The following is an 11,666-nucleotide window of genomic DNA, read 5'->3' as shown; positions in this document are numbered from 1 at the left end:
GCATGCCGGTTTTGATTTGTTTGATGCGGTGTGGGTAGAGGGGTTGGGGGGGTCCTGTTTCCCAGGCGATGTGGGTTTTGCAGATCCTGTGCGGCTAGCGCCAGGGGCCACTTGTACTATGGATCCGGTTCCTCGGTGAGTCATCCGAGCTAGGCCCTTGACCGTCACTCCTCGGTCAGCGACCTCACCTCACCCCTTGAGCATCGACAGCTTCACGGAGGCGTGAGCCACGGGCGAGGGGTTGGTGCAACGAATCGGCATGTCTGGTTTCTTAAGACATTCAGTTTTTCAGTATGTTTTTTTTCTCTGGATTGAGGATATGGAGAAAAATGAAACCCTGAAGAAACAATTAGGATAATGCGAGCTGCCTCTGTTAATATGTTAAAGAGTTCCAACTCGCAGCCTTTTGAATCCGTGGCATGCAATTCATCCTCAAGACGGACAGACAGATAGACAGACATGAGTTATAAAACAGTGACAGCTCGATATTTGGGTGGCGTTTGTGCCCCATTGTCAGAGATGTGCTCCACAATAGCACGGCTAGTGCCCGGTCACTTTACGTGCGCTGTTGGAAACACATGGAAGGGGGGATTTGATGATGGTCTTACCACATATCAATCGCTTACGAAGATGCTCCCGAGTCCCTCGCTCCGCTGTACATCCATACCCTGCACAGACTGCTTATAAGCTGCCAATTCTCGCCGGTAGCCATATAGTTGGAGAGACGGGCGGTCAACTTGAAGACCTTGTGTCCACCAAGAGGTGCAAGCCAGCCGCGCAAGCCATGCCACACTCTCCCGTTCAATATAAGTGGTCGACAACAGGCTCTCCGGCCTGCGATGCAGATCATTCATCCCCCGCCCCGGCCGTAAGAGCTCGTACCGTTCTCCGAGACGTCAATGGGATAAATGTTTTGGCTCTACCCTGAAACCTTTTGTGTGCAAGTTTGAATCGGGAAAACACGCTAGTGCATTGTTCCGCGAAGAATTTCCCCTGGCGTGAGCTATACCAGATGCGATATTGGCTATGCCAAATACTTAGATGGTCTCCGTCCGCAGGTCCGGCAAGAAACCCGATATCTTATCGTGCACGTGCCGGACTGTGCTTCCTCCGTGCCCGCCGCCGTCGTCCCGTACACCTAACAAGCCGCTCACACCACATCCAATGATAGATTGCAGTAGCAAAAGAATATCTCGGACAGCGCTAGAAGCACCTTAATCATTGGTAAAGCAATCTACACCGACAAACCCCTTCCCTCGAGCGCCATGCTCCTGAAACCGTAATCCCAACCGTGGTAATCCCCTATGCCCCCTCCTGCCACATACCCGGGGCTGCTCTTCCGTTCGCGGCTGCTGCCAAGTAGCCGCCTCCGTCACCACCCTGCCAGCGCCCAGCGCCGTGTTCATCGGGAAAAATTACACCGGTATCACCCGCAAGACGCCCGGAACCTGCCCCTTCCACAACTCAACATCTCCCGCCGCGGCCTCGGCAACACGGAATTCTGCAGCTGATTCCGGGCAGCAGACACCGCGTGCAGAAATAGGCTTGCATCGCCGTTAAGGCCGGTGCTTCATCGAGGTGCTGCGGGAAGCTTGATGGCTATATGAGCTCTTGATCCACGTAAGATGACCGAATGATCAGAGTTTGGCGAATGGGATAGGAGACCTCATAAGAGAAATTCAGCCCAAAAGTCGCGCACTGCGTATTTGGGGACTCCAACTCTTCCTCCCCGGCTCACGATGGCCTCCAGCCGCATGGGGCTGCATTACATCCTTACCCCGGCACGAAGACCCTACCTCCCCTTCCACCGCACCCGGCTCGCATACTGCGCAAACCTCACCACCTCGTCCTGCTCCAGCAACAGCTCGACCGTGTAGTAGTGCCGCGCCAACTCCTCGTGCCCCGCGAACCGGTGCACGAACGAGTGGCACAGCCGGCACAGCCACGCGACGTTATTGAGCTCGTCCTCGCGGTGCCACCCGCGCTTGACGGCCTTCTCGTGCACCATGCGCGGGATGAGGTGGTGGTACGTCAGCCCGATCCAGTCGCGCCCGCAGAGCTCGCAGCCCTCGGCCTGGTCCCGGGTCGACCGCGGCGGCGGCGGCGCGGCCGTCAGGGCCGAGACGTACTCGCTCAGGACGGGCGCCAGGAACTCGTGCGCGCCCTGCCTGTCCGGGTCGACGATGCCGTACGCCACCAGCGAGTCGGCGACGTCCGGGGACAGCGTGGGCAGCATCTCGGCGACGTCGGAGCCGGTGAGGGGCAGCGCGAGGCTGGCGTGCAGCGCCGGGTCCGCCGTGTAGGCCGCGTGGGAGAGGGTCCTGAGGGCCTCGGGGAAGGAGTCGAAGGCCTCGGAGGCGAGGTACGAGCTAAATTCGGCCATGTCTGCTGCATCTACAGGGGGGTCACCGGCAGCGGCGGCGACAGCGGCATCATTTTGAGATTTGGGCTTGTGGGAGGCCGCGGCCGCGGCGTTTGTCTTCTTGGAGCGGCGTTTCGGCTTGGCCGCCGGCTTTGACACGCGTTCTACGATGGCGGCCGAGAGGCAGTCCCGGAACGTCTCGAACTGGGGCGTTTCCTCGTCTGATCTCCCCATCTTTGACAAATGAGAACGGCGGGACCCCCGCGTGCGAGGTGGGATTTTTGAGATTTTGTAATGAAATGATGAGAATCGATGACGTTGGGGGCGGACGTGACGCCGAAGCCAGCCTATGAGTCGCCCGCTGCTAATTCTTTTTTTTTTTTGGTCGGATTCAATGGCAGCTTAGCGCGAGTTTACAGGGGCGTTATGTAAAAGCCCCCCAGGCATCCCGTTCCCCGCGTTTTTAGTGAGGCGGGTCGTCGTTGCACGCCCTGTAAATCGTTCTGGACGACACTCCCGCGTCCCCATCAGCGAGTGACCTGTCCGGCGAACGCAATAGAAGATTCCACGCCGGCCGAACGCGAACAGCCGCCCTGACTCACCGGCCAAGCGAGCGTGAAAACCCCCAACCCCCGGGGTCAGAAACCATGGCGCAGCATAAGCCCAAGACGACCATCGCGTTCGACTTGTACGGCACGCTCCTGTCGACCGGGTCCATCGCCAGCGAGCTGGCGGAGGTGTTCGGGGCTGAACACGCCGAGGGGCTGGCGGCGCAGTGGCGGAGGTATCAGCTCGAGTACACGTGGCGGATCAACAGCATGGGTGCGCCGGGGGTGACTCCCGATACCTAGCTAGGTATTCTGCTAATGGACATGCGGCTGAGATGAACCCCCAGGCACCTACCGCCCGTTCTCGGAGCTGACGCGCGCGTCGCTCAAGCACGCCGCCGCGGAGAAGAAGCTGGCCCTCTCCAGGGAGGACGAGGACCGCCTCATGGACGCCTACAACGGCCTGCGGGTCTTCCCCGAGATCGAGTCGGCGATGGAGGCCGTCGCGGAGGACGGGTCCATCGACGCCTACGTCTTCTCCAACGGCACCGACGACATGGTGGGCGCGTCGATGCGCACATCCCCCGAGCTGTCGCGGGCGGCCCACGTCTTTGGCCCCGGCAAGCTCGTCACCGTCGAGGAGGCGCGGTGCTTCAAGCCCGCCCCGCGGGCGTATGCCCACTTCGCCGAGAAGGTCGGCATGTCCGGCAGGGAGGGCAGCATCTGGCTCATCAGCTCGAACCCGTTTGACGCGCTGGGCTCGAGGGCCGCCGGGTGGCGGTCTGCGTGGATCGACAGGGCCGGGACCGGGTGGGTGGACGCTCTGGGCACTACGATCGGGGTCGAGCCGACCATTGTTGCTGGGGGTGTCGACGAGGCCATCAAGAGAATCAGAGAGCTTGCTGAATGATTAGTTATTCGGGCTACGGAATCTTGCTTTCATGCAGGTCGAAAGGGTATCTGGCAGCAGCCTGATGCAACTCTTCTTAATCGAAGACAGTCGCCCCTCCAGGCATCATGCTTGAGGCCGGAGCTGCGGAGCCGGCTTGGAGCGAGAAACTCTCGGTGGTCGAATTAAACGATATAAAAACTACCTTTACAGGAGTCTGCTCAGGTTGCGGTCGGACGCCATTTCAAGATTGCACGAGCCATGAATATAGTTCTATCGTTTTGCCTCTTGCGGGTATGCACAGGACACAAAGACGAGGGTCTGGGGAAGCCATGTGGTTCATACACTGAAACTTTAAAAAAGCATCGTGGACGTAGATACGCGAAGATAAGCATAGACATATGGCCGTGCCAAGAGGGGCGTGTTTCTTGTCCAACGAAAACAAGCTTTGGCTATCCAAAATGGGCCATGCTTTCCAGCTTCATGATGCCGCTCGTTTCCAGAGGGCTCAGAATCTCGATCGTCAAAACACAAGAAAGCATGAGCTACCTGACTAGGCGTCCACCGACTCCCCCTTGAAGCCTTGGACCAGATGGGCCAGGTTGACTGCCATCTCGGCCATCTTTGCCGCATCGGGGGGGAATCTGGCGCTGATGTAGTTGTACTCGGTGTCTTCCACGACGAAGCTGGGATATGTCAGTAAGGCCATTGCCGCCAAAGGGACTGGGACACGCACGGCCGGTTGGGCACCCAGCTGCTCTTGAACTGGCTCGGATCCTTGACGGCTTTGCGCATCTAACGAAGTAAGCATTTTCCCCATTGGTACCGAGACAAGACGGCCAGCCTCGCGTGACGTATACTCACGGAATCCTCGACGTTCTCCGTGCCGGCGCCGTACGTCTTGTAGTAGTCGCCGAGAAACACCCTCGTCCCGTGGTACGCCAGCGACTCGAAGCACCCCGGGAGCGCCGTGGTCGTGCAGTGGTACAGCACGCTGTTCCCGTCGTCGCCCTTGGTGTTGCAGAGCAGCAGCGGCCCGTGGCAGATGGCGGTGACGATCTTCTTGCCGGGCTTCTTCGTCTTGGGGAAGAAGTCGGCAAAGAGCCTCTGGACGTCGGTCGAGTCGACGAGCTGCCGGACTTCCTTGTCGTGGCCGCCAGGGATGTGCACGACGTCAAAGTCGTCGAGCGTGAACCCTGGAGCGCTCCAGGACAGCGGCTTCTGCATCTCGGGCGAATCCACCATGGCGTCGTAGAGCTTCTTGGTGGAGGCCGCGGCACCCTGGTCAAGCGGACATCATGTTAGCCTTGTCCCCGCCCCAAAAAACTCTAGTTTCGGCGCCGGATAGCCTTGGTTGAAAAGTGGGATAAATCTTTTTTCGTTTTGTTTTTTTTTGGGATTGGAGGGGCATCCGCAAGCGCTCCATGTGCCGTGGTGCGACGTTGATCGACAGTGATGGGCATTGGAATCGTTTTAACGTACAAGCAGCTTCTGAGAGATGCCCTCGAGCATCCGGTTGTCGCATCGGGGCATTTTGCCCGTTTCGGTTGCAAACTCTATGTCGAATCCTGCATCTTTGAAGGTTTGGTAGGGGACCGCAACCTCTGCGAGGCAGATCACACATTGATTAGCTTTGCGGTCCGTGACGCAGGTTCAGTAGCAGGTGGACGTGGTGGTGCAGGGAACCCGCCTCTGGACGGGGCATGGCGTGCGGAGTTTACCCACCCGACAAGCAGATGGAGATGGAGATGGGAGGGGGGCGGATGAGGGGAGACGGCGGGGAGATGACGGAGCTGGGACCACACGGCAAGGGCACACGGCAAGGGCAAGGTTTGTGACAGGGACTCGGCGTTGGGCGGATGGATGAACATGAAGATGAACATGAAGATGAACGAGCGGATGCGTTACCTGTTGGGTCGTGGCCGTAGTCGGCCATGATGATGAGGACTTTGACCATCTTGTTGCTTCTGAGGGGTATCGCTGTTGGTGACAAAAGACAGACGAGTCAACCGCAGTTGTAGGTACGTAAAAGACGCCTTTCGTGTTGAAGGATCTGTATCGTCTCAAGTTCATTGGCAGGGAGAGATGTGGGTTTGATCAACGCGGCATGGCAGATCAGTGTCGCCGGCTGCACGGAGGGTTACTGGTGCCGACTCGCCGGGAACGAGACACTTGACATCATCAGCGCTGAGAACACTGATCTGGCGTTCCAGTGGACCCCTGGGCGACAGGGACGGGGTTTGCATTCCAATGCCTGCTGCAAGGTGAAGCGCAGCTGCAATTGCAACTATGGAACGAGCAGCGTCGGTTGCATCTTTTCCCTACTCTCGCATCCGAGTCGTTGCGCAGGGTAATTAACGAGGACTGTGCTGCCGTGGTCCCAACATTGGACGAGCGGGCCCTGAAGTAGGAACCGTACCTCGCAGTGTGCCCGCACACATCCGGGGCACTTTCGCGCTAAAGCAACGGGGCCCGTCACGAGCGGATCCGGGCTCGACGTCATCTCAGCCAGACACTTGGCTCCAAATCTTGATCCTTACACACACACAAACACACACACACACTTGCTCGTCAATCGAGTCGAGTCGAGTCTGTATCGGCATCCCACGCCCCTTGGCCTACGCCCAAGCCATGGCATCAATCATCCCGCGGGCGCAGATCATGCTTCAGCACCGAGTGCGTCCTGACTAAATCGGATGACACTGTGACCCCAAGATCTAAGCTATCCCGGCGCCAAGCGGCGACGCGAACCTAGCATGGGGTATCCTGCACGCTTGACTTGATGGGTCTTGCACATACTCTGCAGTACCAGTACGCAAACCGCACCCACTACGCAGCACTCAAGCTTTTGCCGTCTCCGTAGACATGACATGGTGGCCGTCTTGGCCCCGTCAGTCCCTGTAGCGAGCCCCCTCCAACCGCGCATCCTGCCTTGGCCCTGCCGGTTTACGCAACCAAACTTCCCCAGTCGCCCCAGACTGTCTTGTCTCTCTGGAGACGAAGAAGCAGGCGCAAGCGCGTTGAAAACCATGCCGGCTTCGCCATCCCTGCTGCCCGACTCCGGCAACTCGGAACTCTAGGCTCGGCTAGATTGGGCCATTATGACCCCGCCGGTGACGACAGTCTTGGCCGGCGCTCGTGATATATGTTCCACCTGCTGCCGGCTTCCTTCCTCTTTCTTTACCTCTCGGTTTCAGTATCAACCTACCAAAAATTCCATCCCCCACAACAATGAATCTCCCACTCAACCAAGACATGCCTGTCGAGGAACTCCAGTCGGAACAAGTGCAACTGGGCGGCACCTACGTCGACACTGTTGTCGACGTATCCGAGGAGCTGTCACACATGAAACAACTCCTACCTCTTGTTAAGCTCCTAGCCCTCGTCTACAAAATGCGTTCACCGAGCCCGGACGAAGAGTATCACATGAACACCCTCATGCGGACGCTTTCCGGCGACAACCTCAGTAAGACGACCACCGACAGTCACCCCCAGGGCTTCACCAGAGAGGAGATCATCCGATCTTTCAGCAGGTTTCTCAGCCCCGTCCTCAACGGCTTGACCGGTCTGGGCGACTTCGAGAAGGCCGTCGGGGCTGGCGAGGATCCGGAGGCGTTCCGGCAGTTCTGGGCCCTGGACGACAGGAACCTGCTCACCGACGCCATCTCGGGCAGCGGGCCGCTCGCCGCCACCACGGACACCGAGATCCCGTTTCTCGAAGTCTTCATCAAGCACAACAGCCGTCGTCTGGCCTTGACCCAGGACCACGGGGCTCTTGTACTGGTTCCCAGCCAGACGAGGGCGGGTGACGAGATCTGGATGATGTCGCGCGGGTCGTCGCTGGTTGCTATTCGCAGAAACGACCAATCCGAGGGCTCGTCGACAGACATGACCGTCCTCGGTGGAGGTTACAGCCACGGATTCGCCAAGGGCAAAGCGCCACGGGGCTGCAAGCCAAACTACAACGACACGGAGTTCTTGACGTCTTCCGTTGCTGTGGGGCTGGCCGGTGCCGTGCCAAGGTAGCAAGTGAGCTGGCTCACGACCGAAACTTCGGAGATCAGCAATCTTTTGCATTGAGCATCGATTTCATGATGCCACTCAGATCACATTCAAACATTTAAATGCACGGGTGTGCTGGGTGTCAATCACTTAACTCTGGGTTTATGCAGGCATCATTCCATGGGGTATCGGATGTTCGGGATGCTTCGAACGACACGCCCGTTCACCCATCCACCCGCCGATAGTATTCGATAGGCCTCAAAGGTCGGCGGTTCTTGTCTGCTGTAGCAGGCCAATGAGAGACCAAAAGCATGAGTCTTCAGATGCAATTGATGCCTACCAAGCTGGACGCGGGATCTGGAGGTTGAACGACTTATTGCATATACCCAAAATGAACACTGCGCAGCGCCTTGCCTGTTGCTATACGTTCAGAATTATCGGAATTACCTGTCCAATATTAACAGGAACACCTGTCTCTACGAGAACCTGGGTGTCATGTACCATACTTGTAAAAATAAAAAAAAGCCATGCAAAAAGGAGCATTTCGAAACGGATTCGAGGGAGGAACTAGCTATCCGTCAGGCTTTTACATCGCCATCCGTGCGCAAACCAAGTGCAACGGCGTCATGGAGATAATCTATCACAGGCACCAACTCAAGTTGGGGTTGAAAAACTATTTCAACGTGTAAACTCGAAAAGAACTATAATGTTCACACTGAAATAGAAAAAGTTTTGAGGTCTATCAATTGTTTTCCTGTGATTTTGCGGAATCCGGCGCTATGGCTGTCAGCGCTAACATTTACCGTAATTAATGATGACCGCAATGCCCCCTGATCCCAGTCGTGATGCCTAATTAGTTATTCCGACGAATCAGGCGCGGTAATTTGTCATTTCACAGTGAACAGACGCGCGACCACTCTCGCACCTTATCTGGGGTGTCCCATACCCAGGGGAAATATTGTCCGCTTATGAACTGGACATTCCGCTCATCCCGCTGACATTCAACTTCATCCGCCCGCCATCTTGTCGTAGCATCGGGGCCAGAAGACCTGCACCGTCGGCGCGTAGGTGAGCAACGAGTTCAATATCCAGAGACAGCGCAACACCCGCGCGCTCTGGAAGGCTTTGTCATTATTTGTGACTATTGCAGACCGCTACATCTACTTGCGCGACCCCGCGCAAACTTAACCACTGCCCTCGTCCGAGACGGGTGATGCCAGCACGTCGAGCTTCCAAGTGACATCTTTGCCCCGGTTGACGCCATGGACGGCGCTCTCGTCTATTTCCTAAAGTCCATCGCGGCGGCGGTCGTGGTGGCCGCCCTCGGCTCCGTGCTGTACTTCGTCAAGCTGCTGAGGAAGCACCGCGGCAAGATGGCCGAGCTGAGACGACAAGGATTGGTGAGACGCATAGGCCGAATGCTACCTGCCATCGTTTCTGACAACAAGAACAGCCCGTCGTGCCTCACAACTTTCTCTTCGGCAACCTCCTCGAGGCCAAGAAGGCCTTCGACACGCTGCCGCCCGGGGTCCACGCCAACTACGTCCTGGCGAAGCTGGGCGAGCCCTTCAAGAACGGCGCCTACTACCTCGACACGTGGCCCATGGCCGACCCGATGCTCATGGTGCTCGACCCGGACATGGCGCACCAGGCCGTCTACCACCCCATCACGGGCTCGCAGAAGCCCCCCATGCTCGTCGGCTGGTTCCACCCCATCACCGGCGGGCCGAGCCAGTTCGACACCAACGGCCGCACCTGGAAGCACCTCCACACGCTCTTCAACCCGAGCTTCAGCAACCAGAACATCACGGCCTCCGTGCCCATCATCGTCGACAACATCGCCACCCTCACCGAGAAGCTGCGCGCCAAGGCCGCCGAGGGCGCCATGTTCCGCCTCGAGCCCCTGATGCTGGACCTCATCATCGACATCATCGGCGAGGTCCTCCTCAACGTCCGCCTCGACACGCAGAAGCGCAGCCACCCGCTCGCCGAGGCCATGAAGGGCCAGCTGCGCCTCAAGTTCACCTCCCACAAGCCCGAGAACCTGCTCGGGCCCATCGACCCGTTCCTCCTCTTCCGCACCTGGAACGGCGGCCGGGTGCTCGACAACCACATCAAGGCCCAGATCAACGCGCGCTTCCGCACCCTGCTGCAGAACAAGGCGCAGCACCGCGACAAGGCCGAGAACTTCCAGTCGGTCCTGGACAGCGCCATCGAGGACTGGCTGGCGCAGCCGCAGAACGCCGGGCGCGCCGAGCTCGACGCCGACTACCTGCGCGTCATGACCCGCAACATGCGCATGTTCTTCTTCGCGGGCTACGACTCGTCGGCGTCCACGTTCGTCTACTGCCTGCACAACATCTCGTCGCGCCCGGACGTGCTCGCCCGCGTTCGCGCCGAGCACGACGACGTCTTCGGCCCCGACCTGCCGTCCACCCCGGCCCGGATCGCCGAGAACCCCGCCCTCCTCAACGCCCTCCCCTACACCAGCGCCTGCGTCAAGGAGTCCCTCCGCCTCTTCCCGCCCGCCGGCGGCACCCGCCAGGGCTGCGCGGACCTCGTCATCACCGACGCCGAGGGCAACGCCTACCCGACCGAGGGCGTCGCCGTGACCACGCTCCACTGGGCCATCGGGCGCAACCCAAAGTACTGGGCGCGCCCGGACGAGTTCCTCCCGGAGCGCTGGCTCGTGACGGACCCGGCGCACGAGCTGTACCCGCCCAAGGGCGGCTGGCGCATCTTCGAGTACGGCCCGCGGCTGTGCGTCGGCCAGCAGCTCGTCATGAAGGAGGCCAACGCCGTGCTGGCGTGCCTCGTGCGCGAGTTCGACATCAGCGACTGCTACGCCGAGCTCGACGGCGGCAGGGAGATGGACCTGAGCGGGCTCGGCGGCCAGAGGGTCTTCATGGTCGAGGCCGGCGCCGCGCACCCCACGGACGCGTACCCGTGCCGGATATCGCTGAGCGGGTACCGTGGAAAGTCATGATGAGTTTAGCACTGTCGCAAGTGAAATACAATCTTGTCTCATGGGTTAGACATTTCATCTCGATATCTTCCCCTGTGCTTACCTTTTTGAGAGAGATCAAAGGATAATTGGGACCGTTTCCTTAATCGTAAGCGCTTTTATCATTACTATACACACCCACTTTTTAGAATACCGTATGCCCTATTATTTTGCAGAGATGATCTGGTTTTTGAGGGACATTTTTCATTACTGGCCATTCACGGATCCTAGGTTCCGGAATGCGATTGCCGAGGCACGTCCAGGGTTCCTCAGGATGCTAGACAGACAGACTCAGTCCCACGCGTATGTGCCCACTGGAGAGTTTGGGATCCCGTCCGTTTTCCAATAGCTATGGCAATTAAGAGCGTGGTTCAAGTCAGATCGCGGAAGACTACTAAAAGAAATCTGGCTTATATTTCACATACAAAAGGAACTGGAAACCGGCTGGGCTATGTGCCTGTCGTGAAACGAGTTCAAGTCAGGAGCAGAGCAATAGTCGTTATAGATCCTCATTTCAAACAGAAGTTGTACTCTCAAAAGTGGCCCGATACGAATATGAACCAGAAATTGCAATCGAGTAAAATCAGAATAGTAACCTCAGCCGCTGTTTTACATCCCTGATGCCATTAATGAATGAAGACCACCCTATCTTGTCTTTGTCCTCTTCTTCCAATTCCCACTTGGTGGCCTGCTCAACAACCAATTTCAATTTGTGTTCTTCCCGCCAAACCAACGCAGTCTTCGAAGCGCTGTATAACCCGTATGATAGCGCGATGATGTTGAACAGTTTGGCCGTGGCCCAAAAAGTCCAGAAGGATTGGAGCCCAGTTCTAGGGTTACGCAAACGTCAGTCAAGAAAGG

General features: G+C 57.9%; 5 protein-coding genes across 5 annotated transcripts; 3 read left to right on the top strand and 2 right to left on the bottom strand.

The window, feature by feature from the left end:
* Positions 1–1,792: 1,792 nt before the first annotated feature.
* Positions 1,793–2,596, bottom strand: EsH8_I_000568 (HNH endonuclease; the record flags this gene model as incomplete). Its single annotated transcript, XM_083267981.1, has 1 exon — positions 1,793–2,596. The coding sequence occupies one exon, from the start codon at positions 2,594–2,596 to the stop codon at positions 1,793–1,795; it is 804 nt and encodes a 267-aa protein (XP_083118419.1).
* Positions 2,597–3,009: 413 nt separating this feature from the next.
* EsH8_I_000567 (HAD-like domain-containing protein) lies at positions 3,010–3,820 on the top strand (the record flags this gene model as incomplete). Its single annotated transcript, XM_083267980.1, has 2 exons — positions 3,010–3,184; positions 3,258–3,820. 2 exons carry the CDS (start codon positions 3,010–3,012, stop codon positions 3,818–3,820), a joined length of 738 nt encoding a protein of 245 aa, XP_083118418.1.
* Positions 3,821–4,352: 532 nt separating this feature from the next.
* On the bottom strand, positions 4,353–5,756 carry EsH8_I_000566 (uncharacterized protein; the record flags this gene model as incomplete). Its single annotated transcript, XM_083267979.1, has 5 exons — positions 4,353–4,485; positions 4,536–4,594; positions 4,664–5,080; positions 5,282–5,403; positions 5,708–5,756. The coding sequence occupies 5 exons, from the start codon at positions 5,754–5,756 to the stop codon at positions 4,353–4,355; spliced, it is 780 nt and encodes a 259-aa protein (XP_083118417.1).
* A 1,274-nt stretch (positions 5,757–7,030) lies between these two features.
* On the top strand, positions 7,031–7,825 carry EsH8_I_000565 (uncharacterized protein; the record flags this gene model as incomplete). The annotated part of the gene is made up of 1 exon (XM_083267978.1): positions 7,031–7,825. The coding sequence occupies one exon, from the start codon at positions 7,031–7,033 to the stop codon at positions 7,823–7,825; it is 795 nt and encodes a 264-aa protein (XP_083118416.1).
* Positions 7,826–9,063: 1,238 nt separating this feature from the next.
* Positions 9,064–10,787, top strand: EsH8_I_000564 (cytochrome P450; the record flags this gene model as incomplete). Its single annotated transcript, XM_083267977.1, has 2 exons — positions 9,064–9,201; positions 9,255–10,787. 2 exons carry the CDS (start codon positions 9,064–9,066, stop codon positions 10,785–10,787), a joined length of 1,671 nt encoding a protein of 556 aa, XP_083118415.1.
* Positions 10,788–11,666: the final 879 nt, after the last annotated feature.

This window comes from Colletotrichum jinshuiense, chromosome 1, assembly GCF_051148585.1.
Source record: "Colletotrichum jinshuiense chromosome 1, complete sequence".
Lineage (NCBI taxonomy): Eukaryota > Fungi > Ascomycota > Sordariomycetes > Glomerellales > Glomerellaceae > Colletotrichum > Colletotrichum jinshuiense.
Note: the sequence above shows the minus strand (reverse complement) of the source record. Positions and strands in the feature narration are given on the sequence as shown.